General features: G+C 35.8%; 1 protein-coding gene across 1 annotated transcript in view; it reads left to right on the top strand.

Moving 5' to 3' along the window:
- Positions 1–6953: 6953 nt before the first annotated feature.
- Positions 6954–19465, top strand: part of Pum3 (pumilio RNA binding family member 3) — a 36297-nt gene continuing 23785 nt past the window's right edge. Inside the window, exons 1-6 of the mRNA XM_015492879.2 lie at positions 6954–7095; positions 12299–12390; positions 13422–13637; positions 16501–16636; positions 17233–17308; positions 19294–19387. Of these exons, the coding sequence (XP_015348365.1) occupies positions 12306–12390; positions 13422–13637; positions 16501–16636; positions 17233–17308; positions 19294–19387 (607 nt within the window). The 5' untranslated portion in view covers positions 6954–7095; positions 12299–12305. The remainder of the gene's footprint in view (positions 7096–12298; positions 12391–13421; positions 13638–16500; positions 16637–17232; positions 17309–19293; positions 19388–19465) is intronic.

Raw genomic sequence — 19465 nt, forward strand, 5'->3', positions numbered from 1 at the left:
GTGTGACAATTCAGGCATGTGAAAGTTACAGGGTGAGGGATTCAATACATTTAAGGGCAGTGGAAGTGGATGATTTTCTACACACCGATAATGAGAAGCAGGATGCAGTTTATGATTAAAGTCTAATGGGAGAGCCAGAGGCATTTTTAATAGTTTAGAAATGGGATCCTAACTCCTTCAAGGATAAAGGACAACATGAGGAGCAAGCACAAGATTTACAGTCATGAATCTCCAGTTTAAATGCTAAGCCAAAGTAATATGTTGCACTGAGATCAGCATCCTAATTGGGCAAACTTGAGACTGAAATAGGGAATAGAGAGAATATGGCTCCAATGACTGCCCTGAACACACAGAGCTTTCTCCTCCCTCCTTTACAAGATTTAGACTACCCCCAAATAGGAAGATGTTGCACAGGCTTCTCCCTACATTGTAAAGCCCTCCCCTGACCAGGTGTTGCCCCCATCAACTTTCCTGGCTGCCAGGCCAGTAACTAGGATTAAATCTCAGTGGCATGCTAGGACTGATGAGGGAGAAAGATATTATACCACAAAGGACTTTCAAGAATTGCCCAGCTTGCATTTTTAAAAGTAGAAGGGTACCCAGGGACTGGATTATAAGGGTGCTCTACCAAGGGTTTGGCAGGTAAAAGTGAACATTCAAGGATACATTGACTAGGGGTTATATTCTAAGGGCATGAACTTAGCACCCTAGGGAGGTCCCTGAAGGACAGGGCAAACACATTGTCATGTGGCTTCCAAAGTCTGATAAAAGCAGTGCCCCAGCGCTGAGCAAGGGTGAGATGCTCGAGTTGCCATCACAGATGGTAAAAGTGAATGAAAAAAAATAGATGGAAAATAAGATCAGAAACAGTTCACATTCCTTGGAATGAACAGCAATATTCATTTACAGTTTTTCACTAGGGCTATGTTAGTTCGCCCACCCTCTGTCTTAATATAGTCCAAAGAAATGTGGACCATCTGGACACCCCACAGCATATCACATTGATCTGTTACATCAATAAAGAGATGGCTGGGCTGCAAGAGACCTTGGTAAGAAACATGTGTTTTAGAGGGCAGGAGACAAACTCTATAAAGATTCAGGGATGGGCCACTTCAGTAAAGCTTCTAGGAGTCGTAAGAGAGTAGACACAAAACACAGACATTTTCACATGCTAACACCTATTGAGAAGCATTTGCTAAGGAGGAGACATTGAATAATTAAGCAGACAAGTCAGCCAGTTGGCGTTAGTGAGTCTTCAGAGTTGGGCATGATGGGTACATGAATGTAGTGACCACAATGGTACAAGCAGGGAATGAACAGCATAAACTTTCACTTTAACATATCAAATAAAATTGCTGCTTCCTCTAAATGTAGAAACTTCCAACCACAGAAAACAATGCTGAGCCCCTCATATGAAACTATTTTCCAAAGAGACCCACAGGCCACTTGGTGGAAAGTTAATGACATTGTACTCCTTTTGTTATGGAAAACACAGCAGTTTCTCCTTGTAGGAACCAAGTGCTGCAAGTGTAGGCTTGCCTTTTCTACCCTCAGAGTCTCCACCAGCATCAGTATACAGAAGCTCATGAAATACTTGATCCATAGACATAAAACTTCCAAAGAGGGGATATGCTCACAGCAGAGAAGGTGCAGGAGTGGCCCTATGGGCATAAGATTCACAGGTCATACCACATATTGCATCACCAGAGGCAGCCGGCCTGGTAGAGCATTGTAGTGGCCTGCTGAAAACACAGCTGAATTTTGAAGACAATAGTCTTCAAAAATGGGTACTATCTTCCAGAAAAGAATAAATAAATCAATATCAGAGGTGTCTTAATAAGCACGCATGGGTCTAGGAACTGAGGGATAGATGTGGGAATGGTCCCACTTGCCATCCTCAATTTGCTTGCCCAGCATAGATGGGAGGGGTGGACTCTGGCAGCCCTGGGTGTGACCTGCTCCAATCTCCTTTCAAGAGAGATCTGCTGTGAGAGGAACAGCTGACTGGCAGCTTCTACCTGCCATGACTTCCAGCTGCATGGCAGCACTGTACTGAAGCCATATCCTTCCTGGGTTCCTCCCCTCCAATGACTGTGCAGGGGCAGTAGAAGGAGGTCATTCCTAGCCAGTTTGAATATCCTCCTCTCAAAGGAAATCTTTACTCTGGAGTTCCAGGCTGGCCTAGCCAAGACCTTCTGAGAGTTTTACTGTAGTCTGAAGACTTTTTACCACATCTTCCTTCCATCTCTCCCTCCACAGTTGTCAGATGCATATCACAGTCTGAGACTCTCCCCACTGACTCCTTTCCCCTACCCACTTGTCCTTCATTCGTTTTTCTCACAATAAATCTCTGGGCCTCTTAATTCTGTCTTGGAATCTGCTTTCTGGAGAACTCAAACTGATAAAATGAGTTTGGATAACTCAGTTAATATTTTTCTTAATCTTAAAAGGAAGAAGTAGGGCCAGGGTTGTGGCCAATGGTAGAGTACTTACCTACCACGTGTCCATTGGGTTCAATCCCTAGCACCACATACAAATAAACAAATAAAATAAAGGTATTGTGTCCATCTACAACTGAAAAAACATTTTTTAAAAAAGGAAGAGGTAAGTTGAGTAGGTAAATAGGTAGGGTTAGGTCATTATGCTAATGACCAAATTAAAATTTCTATAGTTTACTTAAAAGCAAAATGGGAAGAATAATTAGAAAATACTGATTATTCTTTTCATATTTGAAAAGACAAGTTTCTTATTTGTTAGCCTAATAAAATATATGCTTAGTTATGCAGTCTTTATTGTTCATAAATTAAGGAAATCACAAGATAAAACTAATTGTTATTTTCCAAAGGAAATCGCTCATATTGAGCCTGAAAGTAAAATTTAAACAAAAAGGTAAGCTGTAAACATGTTAATTGTTCTTGTTCTAGATTACAAAAACAGCTTGTACTTGCCTACAACTTTACAAAACCACGATATGATATAAATGTTCTATGTATAAATGATAATTTGTGAACTTTAAGGGATATTAACTAATTTTTATTTTGTTTCTCTGTTACCTACAATCAGATAAACTCTTATCCTGGTCATACAATTTTTCTGCTGCTCTCAAGAGAGTCACCAAAGAAAGAGTATTAGGGTGAGGTTAATTTTGTGTTTACTAGACAGCAACCAGAACATTACGAATGCTCAATTAATGTTTAGACTATATTAGTGCATTTTTTAGCAAATTTATGGTATTGAAAGAGCATAATGTACCCTATTCAGAAGCAGTTCTTTTTTACTAAGAGAAAAATTGTTGGCAACTGCTCTGTTTCCATGGATTTATCATTCTAATAGATCCTGAAAATAAAACCCAATCTTTGCCAAAAACTTATTTATGCTTTATATCAACAACATGCCCTTTATCTGTGCTTATGCATTTGGGAATAGAAAAACAACCTCAATTAGTTAAAAATACACTAATTAGAACTGATTGTGGGGAGGGGAATATGTGGGAGCTGACACTAACATATTTTGTTTTTACAAAAAATAGAAAATTGCACAAAATTCTAAGGAATTGAAAAAAAGAAGCAAACATCTTCCAGAATATATTTGGAAGCATATATTTCAAATTTTCAATATCTAATAGTATTTCATCAATAGGAAACTATAAGCAACAAGAAAGATACAATTATGTCTGAGACATTATACTTACACAAACAAGTGTATTACACATTTAATTCTTAATTTTAGTGACTGCAATAAAAAGAGGGGTTGTGAGGTTGCAATATTTAATTCCCAAGTTAGTTATAAAATCAAATCAACAACTTTAACCCCATTTTTTAAACAAGTAGCTCTTAATTTTGGCTGCATATTAGCAAGACATGGGGAACTTCCCAAATTCTCAATACCAATACCAATATTTTTACAATCATAAAAATAATGAGAATTACTAATATCTTTATAAAAAGCATCTACAGGTGATTTGAGATGCTATCAAGATTGAGATCCATCACCTTGGATATTACAGTTATTTTAACTTTTAAACCATGTTTGCTTAAGTTACACATTAAATCTCTGCTGCTGTATGGAAGAATATTTACCAAATGACCTTTAATTTTATCAGAGTACTCTAAAAAGAATGTAATCCAAATTCTTGGTTAATATTATATCTGATGGTCTTTTTATCTTGGAAGTGGCCAGGTAAGACAGTTATAGGCACTGAAAGAGAAGGAGATCCCTGCTGGGTCTTTTCCTTCTGGAGTGAGGACAGAGCCATATTGGAGGACAAAAAGTAGATTTCATCCCTTTTCTCATTCGCTAGCCCCAATCTCTGATATAAATCCTGAAACTCAGGAGCACATCTGGCAGTCAGAAACCAACAGATGTGATAATGAAAAGTCAACATGTTGAGGATGGTAGCTGAAGATAGAAACTGCAAGATCTTGGGACTTTGATAACATTATTGAGTCACTGAATTAGATCAACTACCTTCAGAATTTTTGTTGTGTGAAGAAAGTAATTGCTCTAGCCACTATTAGCTGAACTTTCTATCACTTGTAGTCAAAAGCATTTCTAGTGGATATATCTTGATTCTCTCTACCATGAATCATTCAACATTTACTATTGACTAAGAATCTCATGTATATTATCACTTTGGGGCCATACAACAACCCAAAATATAAGCATTATTATATCCATTTTTATATATGCAAAAACTGAGGCCCATACAAGTCAACTCTATTTTCTGTTACCACACAAATTTAGAATTGTAAGTCAGATCCACTTGCCAATGCTCTTAATTGCATAGCACTAGTACTGTCACTAACTTCTTGGATGTGTATAAATCTAATTACTCTAAATCTAACTGTATTCCAATGCAAGAAGAGCATCTTATGCTTCTAGGAATCCACGTAGTGGATTTAGATCAGTAGATATTTGAATAATTGGTGGGCCTACTGGATTAAAATCAAAATTACAGGATACATCTTCTTTGTGCTTTTCTGTACACTGCAAGACACTTTCTGCTTGCTCCAAACAAACAAATTAACAACAACCTTACCCAAACCAAATTTTTGACAGCACAGAAGACTTGGTAAGAATCTTATTAATAACAACCTAGGGCTTTGGGTATATAACTTTTTCTTTTCCCTGGTGAAAGGCAAATAAAAAGTATGTTTTTGGTGTATTATTTTTAAGGGAGCCACTTGGGTGTGTCTATGAGGCTAAGGGTGGTACTTTCTGTAGAGTAGAAGACACAAATGTACCCCCTTCCCAGGATAATGATGTAGGGTGTATTTTGATTTTTAAAATTTTAAATTTGTTTTAATTAGTTATACATGACAGTACAATGCGTTTATGCACTTTGATATGTCATACATAGATGGGATATGATTTCTTATTTTTCTCAGTGTACATGTTGTAGACCAGAATTTGCTTATCAGAAGTTTCAAGGTATTTAATATCCCACACTATTACATTATTTACCCACAGGTACTGCTGGTGGATCTCCTGTAATTTTGTTCCATATTCTCTTCTCTTGAGCACTTACCAAAGAATTAATGGATTAGAAAACACAATCAAGAGGCAGCCATGTTCAGTTTAGTCAGGCTCACAGGATCAATGCTAGTGTTTCCCCTTTTCTCATGAGAAAAGACCTACTTCAAAAATTTTTTGATGAGACTTAAAGTGAAATATAAAGATACTTGTAACAAAGCAGACAATACGTACTTATTAAATATCTATTGCTAAGGAGTGGGATAGGTGCCTGGGAAGTAAGCATGACACCTGTCCTTGAAAGCAATCTTGGGGACTGCTTTCATTCAATCTCAAGCTAAATGAAAGGCAAAAAACAATGAATTGGAAGACAGCAAAATCTTGAGCTCTATACACCTGGGATCAAGTTCCAATGCTTCAATTTTCCAGAATTGAAGCATTGGAACTTGTAGTGAGTTGCATGGTCTCCAAAAGATAGGTCCATGTTTTAATCATAAGAACCTGTAAAAGTGGCCTTATTTGGAAAAAAAAATTTATCTTTATATTAAATACTTTATATTTATTTGTATATGAAATTAAGGACTGTGAGTTCATTCTGGATTATTCTGGTAGGCCCTAAATCCAATGAAAGTGTTCTTGCAATAGAACGAGAAGGCACATACACAGAAGAGCGGGCCATTTGAAGACAGAGGGAGATGGAGTCATACCACAAGCCAAGGAAACACCAGAAGCTGAAAGAAAGGATTCACCCCTAATCTTTTCAAAGGTACCTGGCCTCAACAGCTTGATTTCAGAATCCTAGCCTTCAGAATGTTAAGAGAATAAAGTTCTGTTAATTGATACGAATAAGTTCGTTATGTCCATTTCTTCGTCTGTAAAATAGGTGTAATATTCTGTTTTTTGAAGTAGAAAAGGGATATGCAGGATTCAGACACGAGAATATTTTTAAAATGGCAAGCATTTATAGAGAGCTTTTCAAGTTCATTCACTGTCTTAAGCGTCCTGCACGTGTGACGCATTTCTATTTTACTGATTAGGAAACCAAGCAAAAAAATTAATAATTCGCCCAGAGCCACACAGCTAGAGAACGGGGAAAAAGGGGGGGGGGATTACAATTCAAAGCCAACTCCTAAAATAGATTTTTTTTTATACTCGGCGTTGAACTACTCAAAAAAGATTAAATCAACACACTCTAAAGATTAGATACTTTAAGATTAGTTCAGACTACAGCATGGACCGCCTGTTCTCAACAGTGTCAGATCGCGTCTTCAACAATCTGTCAGCCCTCGCGAGAATCCCGTTTCTTCCCGGGTTACGGACGCAACGGGGTTAATAACGTCACTTTCGGGCTCCACTGACGCGCCCTCCGCCCGACGGATCCTTTCGAGGGCCAAAATCCGTGTGTGTGTGGCGCAGCCCTAGCTCCCGGAGATGAGCTGTAACGAAGATGGACCAATAAAGAGTCGGAATTTTCGTGTTTCTCGCTAAGCTCCACCCCTTAACCCCAGCGCCCAAAGCGGAAGAATACAATACAAAAAGCGGCCCAGGGGGTGGGGCAAGCCGAGGAACCGGAAACGACGGTCGGTAATTGACTAGGAGAGCTGCTTCAGCCCCACGTGCACGGTGAGTGTTGCCGACTCCCGAGTTCTTTTTAGGGGTAGGGGTTCACTTGCTCCGCGCTGGAGTCGGGAGGGTGTCCCTGGACACCTAGCGAGGGCACAGGTTGGTGACCTCTTGCCCGCTGAGCAGTTTTCTGTGACCCTTTTGTAGGCTGGGAGTTTGGGCATTGAAGAACTTGGAGAGGAGGGCAGGGCTACGAGCTGTCTTCCCACCACGTTACCCTGAGTGCTGATTTAGACTGAAGTAGTTTTAATTTAAAGTCATGGCCTGTGATATTTCCCGTCAGCCTTCCGTACCATGTTTGACAGACATCCATTCTGCATTCGATTAGTGCTGGGTGCTGAGGTTACAACCTGAATGTACCGTGGCCGGTTGTAGGCGCTGAGGGATAAGGGAGTCTCAAGAAGTTATCCTTAATCCGAGAACTAAAGCAGGACGGGAGACAGCCCTTAGATCTTAGAGTACTTTAAGCAGAGGCAATTACGGTCTGTCCCTAAATGAGAGCTAGAACAGTGAAACAAGATAAAGTTAGAGGAAGGGTGCATGAGCTTTTGCAAAGCTTTTGTTTCTATACTGTTTGTATCCTTGTGTGAATAAAACATTGAAAGCTTTAAAAAAGCGGGGGAAACATGACAAGCCTTGGTTTTCGTTAGAAAATGTATTTAATTTGGAAGTTCGTTAAGGACATTTTTGATGTTCTGCATTTAAGAGTAGTGGTAGCAGAGAGAAATCAGGAGTTAAAGGTATTTTAACGGGGAATTTAAGAGAACTTACTAATGGATTGTGAGTCCTCAGCATTGAAATCAAGGAGATTGGATGAAATCATCTGGGGTCAAGTGTGAAGATAGTGGGGTTCACGAGGACAAAAGACTTGAGGAATGCCAGTATGTAGAGTTTGGATATTAGATGTTTACCACTTTCAAAATACATTGCTGGGCCTGCTGAGGGCAGTGAAGAAAAGTAGGTCAGATATCCCTCTACCTCCTGGAAATCTCTGATACTTGGCTAAGGCAGAGGGCTCTCAGCCACTGGCTCCCTTAACACTTTGTATATAATTATATTGCAGCACTTTTAAATACATTGTGTGTTAGTTTTTTGCTTTTTGTCCATTAGATCACACTGTGGTCCCCCTGTCCCAGTATTTTTTTCAGCCCAACAGCTTTTTAGCAGTGGTTTGTAGGTATTCAGTAAGTTTCTGTAGAGGAAAAGTAGAACATCCATGAATAAATTTAAAGTGTTAAATTTTGAAAAGACCATAAAATGTATATCCATAGAATAAAAAGGAAAATGATAAAGGAAAGAGAGGAAACCATATGAAGAATGTATAAGTAAATGTCGTTTAAGCTGGATTTGTAGGATAGGTAGGGGATTCTGTTCATAGAAAAAATCGCATTTAAGTTCAGATCCTGAAAAAGAATTGGGTATAAGTTTGGTTCTTGTGTAGTATTTGGGGTGAATTAGAACCAAATTTTGAGTAGTTATGAATGCCAGTTTGAGACTTTTTTTCCTTGTAAGCAGTGGGAAATTTTCAAGCTATGCAAGTATTGAAATGTTATGAAATCAGTGTATTAGTGGAAGATTAATCAAGAAGCAGAGAGTGAATGTGGCAGATTGGATATAAGGGCAAAACAATATAAGCAAGAGAGAACAAAAGTCTAAATGGGATAATAGAGGGAAAGAGGAAAAGGCGCAATTATGAGAGACACTGGAATGTGATTGGTTATAAAGTACAACACTCTCAAATGTATTTTGCTAAATGAAAAAAGCAAGACCCAAAAGGTTACATATTATTTGATTTCATTTGTATGACATTTTAGAAAAGACAAAACAGATGAAGGACCAATTAGTAGCAGCCAAGGAAGGGGGCAGGTGTTGATTACAGAGTGGCTGTACAGGGCACTTTTATAGAGTGATGAAACTGTTCTGTATGGTACTGTGATGCATGGCTCTATCCATTTGTTAAAACCCCCAGAAATGTACACTAAAAAAGTGAACTTGAGGGCTGGTGTTGTAGCTCAGTGGTAGGGCGCTTACCTTCCATGCCTGAGGCCCTGGGTTTAGTTCCCAGCACCACATAAAAATAAACAAATAAAAATAAAGATATTGTGTCAATCTACAACTAAAAAAAAAAAGTGAACTTGACTATCTGGAGGGTTAACAAATCAACTGGTATTTCTTGGGTGGAATGCAGATAATGAGAAATGAATTTTATTATAAACCTATAATGTCACTGAAGACGGAGGGTGATTTAAAGACTTTAGAAAACAGTATTTATGAGGAAAAGACAAGAACTATACATCAACAGTGCAATAATTAGTATATTTTTTTAATTCATGGGATACAATTTAGCAATATTAAACCTACTTTACATTTATATTAGGGTTGAACAAATTTATAAATAAATTATAGATCCCGGGAAGCTGACTTCTTAGAGGAAGAAGTTAAAATTTAACAAAGGGGTGTACCAGAATAAAACTTCTGGTATTTGACCAGAGTTGGAAACATTAGTATGAACTTTACATTATTTTAACAAATATAGAAATATAGGTATATATGAATACATGAGTTAATAAATGCATATCTATTATCCAGCTTTGTATGCTGAGCTGAAAAGACCTAGAAGAAATGACCCCAGCAACGGCAAACACTTGGCAGTTAGTTCTTGGTTTTTAAATATCATTCATAATAAAAGGAACCAGAATTCAATAGAGAAATGGCTACTTTCAAGAAGGACAAAGAAAATATGAGTCTATAGCAAGTGCCAGGAAATAAAGACAGTCTTAAAAAGAAAAGGAAAGACAGACCATATTAGAAGGATAGAAGCAACCTGTAATACTTCCCATTGGCCAAAGCTGCAGCTATTTTTGAGCAATAAAATAATGTTGATATTGGGTTATACCTAAGGAATAGAATAAATATCTGAGACCATATTGATACGAATAAATAAGTAGCCGGGCGTGGTGGTACATGCATGTATAATCCCAGCAGCTTGGGAGGCTGAGACAGGAGGATGGCAAATTCAGTCAGCCTCAGCAAGGTGAGTTGCTAAGCAACTCAGTGAGACTCTGTCTCTAAATAAAATACAAAATAGGGCTGGGGATGTGGTTCAGTGGTCAAGTGCCCCTGCGTACCAATAAATAAATAGATGAAAAAGATAGGACAGATCTTCTCTTTAGGAGAATTTGAATTAATGAGGAAAACTAAAATTAGTGAACAAAATTTTAAGAAGACACAGACATTTGTATAGTTTCAAATATCTTGCCCAAAATATTAATTGCTGTAGTAGTTTAACATATGTCTATAAATTCTTTGCTATTCCTCTCTCAGAACTGGAGCTTAATTTCCTTCTCTTTAATTTCCTAGATGTAATGGCTTATAATAGAGTAAAGAAAGTGAAAGATAGTAACTTAACCTTAAAGAAACTTGGCAAACACTACTTGACAAAGTGGTCAAGGTTAACATGATCACTAATAAGTCATATTGATGTCTTGTACCTCTTGTTATGGTACTATGAAGAGAGTCCTTCTTTGTGAGGCTGAGGAAGGAGGACCACTAGGTTTAAGTCCAGGTTTAGACTGTTTCAAAAAAAGGGTTGAGGAAGAATCTTAGTGGTAGAACATTTATTTGCTTTGGTTCAATCCCCAATACTGGAGGTTGAGAGGGGATCGGTAAACTCGGCCTAATCATTAGAAAGCATCAGTCAAACCCAAATGAGGCATATTTTACAAAATACTAAAGGAGACATTATGGCTAAATTTAGTGTATCCTGGAACAGGATATTACAGAAAAATGGTGGAATACATAATTAGTAGTGTTTAGCTTAATTAGTAGTGTTAATGTTAATTTCTTAGTTTTGATAAATCATCACAGTAAAAAAATGTTAATTTAAGGTAAGCTGGACAAATGATAAGTGGGAACTCTTTTCAACTCTGTAAAACTAAAATTATTTAAAAATACAAATTAAAACAATACACAGGGAAAATGTGTAATGAATTTTTGGAAAACCACATGCACTTAAGAGCTAAGAAATGCTGGTATGGGTATGATGGTGATAGCCAAGTGATAGTGACCCTGCTGTCCTACATGCCCTGAGGAAGCTCTATAAGTCAGGAGCCATCCGTGTTTTTAGAATCTTATTTGTAAAATTTAGATTAGAACAGCATCTTCTACTCTTCTCTCAGAACTAGAGCATTCCCTGGAAACTTGCTGTTCTCTTAAGATGGCTCCAAGAAAAAGTGGTTCAACTAGGTTAGGAAAATGCTACATACTTTAGCTTTTACATGAACATGGATAGTATGTTACCAAATTAAAGAATCTGAAAAGCCTTTTCTTACAGACTTAATGTTTCTCAAATATATTTCAATCCAGAATGGGTTTTTCTTACACTATCAGTATCTTGAGAAATTAGTTCTTGATATTTGCAGGAACCTTGTCCTGTGCACTGTGAGATTTCCTTCACATGTTATCTGTTGGACATATTTTTTTTAAATGAAACATTAATAAATATTTTAACATAATCTTATTTTGGAGTTCACTGTAAGTTACTTAGGTGCCTCTAAAACAATCTCAAACATTGGTCAGTAACCTTTATTTTAACTACATTAGGAACATAGAGATCTTTCAGAGAATCATTTATTTTCTTTAATTATATTTGGATATGTGAAAAATACAGCCTGTTGTTTTTTCCGAAAGGGTAGAGACTAAGAAATCAAATGGTAATATTGCCAATAATTCATCACAAGTCTTCTCAGGTTATAAAATGCAGGTTATATTTAATGTTCTGTTTTTAACCAGTGCTGTTGCTAACTGTTGCTTGCAGATACATAAACAATAGCTAGGGTGTGTATTTTTAGACTTTATGTTGGTATCTTGTTGGTTGGTTGGTTTTGGTACTGGATACAGGGTCTTAAGTTGCTCGGGGTCTTGTTAAATTGCACAGGCTGACCTTAAACTTGTGATTATCTTGCTTCAGCTTCCAGAGTCATTGGGATTATAGGCATGCACCACTACTCCTGGCCTTTTGGTCATTTTTAAAGTCTTGGAAACAGTGATGGGTAATTGCTAGACTTGTGTGGGTACCTGTGTTTTATCTGGGTGATATTTATACTACATCTGAACTCAAGGACTAAATATGGCTATTACTACTTAAATGACTTTTATTTGATTATAAGCAATTCAGTGATTCATTCTGGTTTTTGTCTTCCAGAGTTGCTATGATGGAAGTCAAAAGGGAAAAAAAATTCACAGGAAAGGGTACAAAGGCATTGCAAGGAAAAAACAGATTTCATAAAACCAGAGGTAAGATAGCTGTACCAAAACATCCTTCTCATGTGGTTGTTTTGACCATTATAATTGAGGGGATGGAAGGATATGTAGCAGATTCCAATCTGCATTCATATACTAGAATTAGGATTGAAATAGGAAGAAATGGGTGTTATTGTTTATGAGTTAGCATGTTTCTCATGAAATTTAGAAATTATAAAATTGCAAGAATAATTGAGGAGTGCTTTACTCTTGAAAGACCCCTTCTCTCAGCTATTGTTGCTGTTGCTTCATTTTATGCACACTCGTTCACTATATATTTTATTTTAATGTTTGGTAAATTGAGGTTGGTTAATATGTACTGTTGACTAACCAAATACTTGAAGCTTCAGAATTGTGAATTGTGATGTCTTTCTTATTCCATCAGGTGTCAGTATTGGGAAATAGAAAAGTTAAGGGCTGTGAACTTAATGTTTGCTGAGAAGTCTTTTATTTCCTTGTAATAGTCTTAAGGCGTAGCTGTTGCTATTTGCATTTCACTTGATTGGTACTTAATTTGCAGGCTTTGTTGATTCCATGTTTGTATCGAATGATTTTATTATAGGTTTTAAGATTATTTTCCTCAGTGGAAACTAGAAATTTTGAGAAATTGACATTTTAAATTTTTTATTTATATGCTCTCTAAATTTCAAGCATGTTAATTTTATTCTTAGACACCTGTTATGTTATTGTACTATTGAAAATTATCTATAAAGATGAACACTAAGAAATATAACAAACCAACAGCAGTGGTTACCTCTCGGTAGTAGAAGTATAGATGGTTCTGATTGTACATTTCTCTACTTCCTAGGTTTTTATAATCAGAGAATGAAGTTTTCACATTTTGGTTTGATTATTTAAATCCTACTTTATTCAGAAGAGTAAATTTATATAAATGTATACTTGTGAGTAGGACAATTATGTTCCACTAGAGAGCATATAATTCTTTGTAGCAGATATAATACAGTAGATAAAAGAAATCTTGTCCCAGAATAATTAAGGTAATAATTATTTGTTGTCACCACTAGATTCTAGTTCTTCAAAGGCATTCCCCCAAAAAGGTAAGGATAGTGGACCTAAAATCATATCTAAGAACTTTGAGAAAAGTGCTACAAAACCTGGGAAAAAGGGTGTGAAACAATTCAAGAATAAACAACAAGGGGACAAAGGACCGAAGAACAAATTTCAGCAGGCAAATAAATTCAACAAAAAGAGAAAATTCCAGCCAGACAATAAAAGTGATGGTAAGCACCATTTCTTCTAGCAGTCCTTTTTATTTATTTTTATTTTATTTTATTTTTTGGTGCTGGGCATTTAACCCAGGGATGCTTTACCACTGAGCTGCATCCTAGCCCATTGAGTTTTATTTTGAGACAGGTTCTCACTAAGTTGCTGAGGGCCCTCTAGGTTATTGAGACTTGCTCAAACTTGTGATCCTCCAGTCTCTTCCTCCCAAGTCGCTGGGATTGTAGGCATGCATCACCACACCCAGCATCTAGCACAATCTTTGCAGAGCCTTTCCTTGCCAGAGGTAGCATCTGGACCATTGTGCACAGGGACTCTGGACAAGTTCTAGAGACCTTACTTCTTGCTCCTTAAGTGGAACCTTAAATAAAACATTCCTTTCTGTAGGCCAAAATTATTTTTTAAATTCATTTATTCATTCAACAAATATTTGAGTTTTTGATCTTTGTGCTAGGAGGTGGGGCAGAATGATCACCATCATCAGTAAAGATTCCCAACTAATCAAAAAAATTAGTCTTTAAGAACCAGTTGTGTCCTAGCTACGTGTCATCCTTGGCAAAAAGGCCTTGGTGAACAAGGGATTTATAGACTGCCCTTACAGAGCTTAGCCCAGTCTAATACAGTCAACCCATTAGATGGCCCAAGTCTAGTCGCAACTTCAGAGAGGGTGTAGTGCACACATGACATGATTTTAATTGGTTTAGGACGAGGTGTTCATTGTAGAAGTGTTGACAGGGCTTCTGTTTGTCATTAAAACAGACTACTAGTTTTTTTCCTCACTATTTTCAAGGGATCATTTCTGACCCAGGGCTTTGCTCTTTGTTGTACAACATGCCCATATTGTGCATTGTCCTGTGCTGGTTACATGTACAGACACATGCATACCTTCTTTGCACCTTTATGAGAATTTCTCTGGTGCATTTGAGTCTTTTTTCTCTAACACAAAATATATTCTAATATTGCTTATTTTCTGTGAGCTGAGATTACTGCCTTTTCAGGTCAGTTCTCTATCTTTGGACTTTGCTATTTATTCCCAAGGGCTGCTCATTAGAGAGACAGTTGTCTTAAGACAGGAAGGTGAGAAAGAAGAAGTGGAAGGAAATTTCATTGTTTCTCATCAGGCCTGCAGGTTCCTTTCCCACTCCAGCCTCTTTCTTTTCTATTTACCTTTCTTTGCATCTCCTCTACTCCCCGTAGTTCCTGTTCCATCTTCTTTTTCCTTTTTCCTTCTCTCTCCTAGCCTGGGTAGTAAGTCTGAAATCTTCCTCTCCTTAATAAAGTTCTTGATACCTGCATTTGAAATATATATACATTCATTTTTATGATTAAGATCTTGCTGTGCTATGGCCCTGTTTGAGGGACATATTCTTAATGTCTTAAAATGAAGTTCTTGATTTTATTTTCTCATATTTTTATATGAATAATAGAGATATGGGGTACTAGACATTTTCAGAATTTGTATATCTGTTGAAAACCCAGCATGGCATGTCAAGAGTACCCAAATGTTTGTGAAATTAAATTAGTAATTATCAGTAATTATCCTACTGTGTAGTACATGATGTCTTACTGTTAATTGTAAATATGCTTTCCATTGCCACTAATCTTCCATTACCAGACAGGGAATAAACAAATAGTAAAGGAAGTAATTAAATACATTGTAGTAAATTGTATATAGTCATTAAAAGTTAGGTTTTTGATGAATATTTAGTTTCATTGAAAAATGCTGAGAGTATAATGTTAAAACAGAAAGATTCTGAATTTTTAAAGATTTATTTAAATCATACATGGGAAAGGGGCAAGAAAGAATAAGCTGTTGTTTTACCTAGATTTTTAGCATTGCTGGGGATTTTTTTTTTTTATTTCCCAGATTTTTGTAATGAGTATATCAGAGAAAGATATTTATAATAACTAATTTCCAAAGTCTTATCTGTAGGATTTTCATGTAAATGATACCCATTTTGTTAAGATTTTTTTTGTTTATCCTTATTCAATTTTTGGTTCAATTGATAAGATACTCAAATTTTGAAGACCAAAGAAAAATCATCATAGAAAGAAAATTAAATTCGACATTTATAGCATCATTCTGTGTGTAGAAAAAGAAATTTTGATTATGCATTGTAATAAGTAAAAGGCAGTGAAGAGTTGTCTCTGGATTTGAATACTGTCTCTACCACTATGGTTGAATGGCCTTGGACACATAACATAATTAACTTTCTAAACCCTTTGTTTCCCCAACACAGAAGAGTGGGTATGGGGATAATAATTGTACCCATCTGGCAGTAGTGTTTTAAGAATTATGTTGACTTAATAAGCATTTGTGCTCAGAAGAGAGGTTGTTTGTTTGTATCGCTGGGGATTGAACACATAGCCTCACATACAGTAGGCAAGCACTCTACCACTAATCTACATCCCCAGCCCTTGAACAGTGAATTTTTTAGGTTTTTTCCTGTTTTATTTTGGACTAATTGTTTTTATTGAACTAATTTTGTTTCATGGAAACAATGTGTTCTCATTATAAAGTCCAATGAGATTAATGTTTTAAAGTAGAATTTTATTTTACAGTCAAAAAGATGTTAAAATTTACCAATTGTTTTTATAATCTTTTTAATATCCTTTTTTTTCTCTCACCAGGTACCCTATTAAGAATCAATAAAAAGCTATTAAATGATTGGTTTTAAAACATTTAAAATATACAAACTGCTCAAAAAATGCAGCAATAAATAAACAAATAAATATTTCCCCCCTTCTAGCTTCCATAATGAGTATCATCCTGATTAGTGATTGTCCTTTGTATCTAATTTGTATTTGTTTATGGTACTCAGAATGTTAAATGTAATTGGAAATAATTTCTATAACATCTAGAATCAGCAACTAAGAAACCTAAATGGGATGACTTCAAAAAGAAGAAGAAAGAACTGAAGCAGAGCAGGCAGCTCAGTGACAAAACCAACTATGATATTGTTGTTCGAGCAAAGCAGATTTGGGAGATCTTAAGAAGGTAATGTACCTAATAGCATCCTCATTAGTCCCTTTGAGACTATATGGAGAAGTAATAGCATGCCTTATAATTAGAAATGTCCTAAAATAAATGATGTAACACTTATGTTATTTGGGAGTACTAGTAACATTCCAGTAGGAGGCATCAGTGTTTGGGTGTCTGCTTATGCAGAAGTGTGTGGAGTCATTAGGACAGTGTCAGATACGTTTATGGGAATATATGAGAGTCAAAATGGATTTGACATCTTTCCTTGGTTTTCTGAGAAATGAAGGATACTTTCTTATTGGCTAGGTTTTGAGATACTTAAGTATTTGGTATCATAGACTTATTTTATTATTTTCTTCCCTTCTAAAAGTTCTGGTTGTTAAGATTTAGATTGATCCATAAAATTATACCTTGTGAGATGAGTTTCTGCCTCTGAGAAAATTACTTTTGTCTGACTGCTCTGGAATGGTAATTTTAATGTCAGAGGTTTGCTGCCTTCAAAAAGAAAATTATGTTAAACCTGATGAATGTATATTCGTATGGTGTTTAATTCTATATGTTTAAAATAAGTTCTTCATTTAACTGTGTGTTCTCCCTCTTCTCATTTATAGAAAAGATTGTGACAAAGAAAAAAGAGTAAAGTTGATGAGTGACTTGCAGAAGTTGATCCAAGGGAAAATTAAAACTGTAAGTAGTGCGTACTCATGCATGCAATTTTAAGCCATCAGAGTTGTCTCACTCTTAGGGAAGGGCAGTTAACCATTCATTACAGGGGAACTTTTCATTGTTTCCAGTTTATTTGGCTAAAAATTTCAACTGTCTTTCATAACACTGGCTAAATAAGAATTAATACAGGTTGCATAGCTCTTATCTGAAATGCTTAGAACCAGAATAATTTTGGATTAATTTTTTTCATATTTTGGAATTTGCATATACATAAGAAGATATCTTGGTGATGGAATCCAAGTCTGAATACAGAATTCATTTATGTTTCATTAGACACTTTATATATACATAGCCCAAAGGTAATTTTATGTAATATTTTTAGTGAGGCTGAGTTAATTGCAACCCATTGTCACTTGGGGTCTAAGTAGTTTTATATTGTTGCTCTTCAGTCCTGTTTTGTAATAAAGTTCCATTGATTCTTAGATTATAAGGCAATATATTTCAATAATTTGAGGGGAGACTGAAGGGATAGTCTTTGCCAACCCATATGCATAGGTCTAACATGCTATATTACAGCTTGAGGAAATGTTTTAAAATGTCTAGTCTTCAGCTGTTTCTTTCTTATTAATTCTGTAAGATCCATAGGATGGAATAGCCAGCCCCTCAGCTTTGTCTGTAGTCTTCTATCCTTAGTTTATAAATATTTTATACTCAGAATTCTTTGTCAAATACCCTTAAGTCATTGTAGCATGGTAATGTACTTGGGAGTTAGTCTGGTGCTCAAATTCCACCTCTGTTCATTGAACTATTTGTACCTTTGGACAGTAATAATAACCTATTTATCTATTATTTACTATGAGGAATTGTGCTAACACATGCACACATTGTTTCATTTAACTTAGTCATTATTCCTTTTGTACATTTGATACATATGGGTCTCAAAGTAGTTAGTTTTTTCCCCAAGGTCACAGGGGTGGGTAGCAAGTTCCTTAACTTCTTGTAACCTTACCTTTCTCATCTATAAAGTAGGAACAGCAGCTCATTCTTAAATTGCTTTGAGATCTAAATAAGAAAATATTATTAAAGCAATTGTATAGGTCAGATAGTAGATACTCAGTATATATAGTAAGGTAAACAACTTTATTTTTAAAAACAAGGTTTATTGTAAACAACTTTATTTTTAAAAACAAGGTTTATTAGAGATGTCTAAAATCTACCTTAAAGAAATTTTAAAATCTCTTGTCTATGTTGGAGATGTATCTCCATTGTTTAATTTTTTGACATTAAAAATTTTGATAGACAAAGTAAACAACACTTTGAAAATAGATTGCTAATGTAGCATATTCGAAACAGTCTTGCGTGACTGGTGTTTTGTGGATGTTATTGTGGAAAATTGATCAATGAATTCTTTAATGGCAATCTAATGTAGCCAATACCTGTAAGAAGGAATGGTTTGGAGAATGTGAAAATAGGATTAATTTTATAATGTGATTGCCTATATGTAGCAATGTTTTTACATCTTTTTATTTAGCAACACTTTTATATTGATCTTATATATCTACTTTTGGTTCCCAAAGCCAAACATTCTTAGATCACTTATGTAAAAATCATAAAATAGTAGAGTTTTTATACCGGAATATCCCTCTTTTAGGGAAGGTAACTGTCAGAAAAACAAAAACTATAATCTATATAATCCTTAGATGATTTTTATTTGGTGTAGATTTAATTATAATGCTAGGCATATTGCAAAATGGGTTAATTTATCATTGCCTCAGTTTCATTATTAATTATACTTATCAAGTACAATAGGCAACAAAACCTCAAATGATGTTTTGCATAATTAAAATAAGTATTTTTACGCCCAAATAGTCAAAAATTTGATTTAATCTGTGAATATGCTACTTTTTTCTAACAAGGAATTTTGATAGCAACAAAACAAATAATAAGAAAGAAATACAACTCTTCAGAGAGAATTAGTCTAAAGACTCCAACTGTTTTTCCTGCAGATTGCTTTTGCACATGATTCAACTCGTGTGATCCAGTGTTACATTCAGCATGGTAATGAAGAACAGAGAAAACAGGCCTTTGAAGAATTACGAGGTATTGGCTGTATATTGAAGTTATTTTTGTAAATAACTCACTTGTTTTCTCTTGGAATATCTAAGACTCCTAGAAAAT

Source organism: Marmota marmota, unplaced genomic scaffold (assembly GCF_001458135.2).
Source record: "Marmota marmota marmota unplaced genomic scaffold, marMar, whole genome shotgun sequence".
NCBI lineage: Eukaryota > Metazoa > Chordata > Mammalia > Rodentia > Sciuridae > Marmota > Marmota marmota.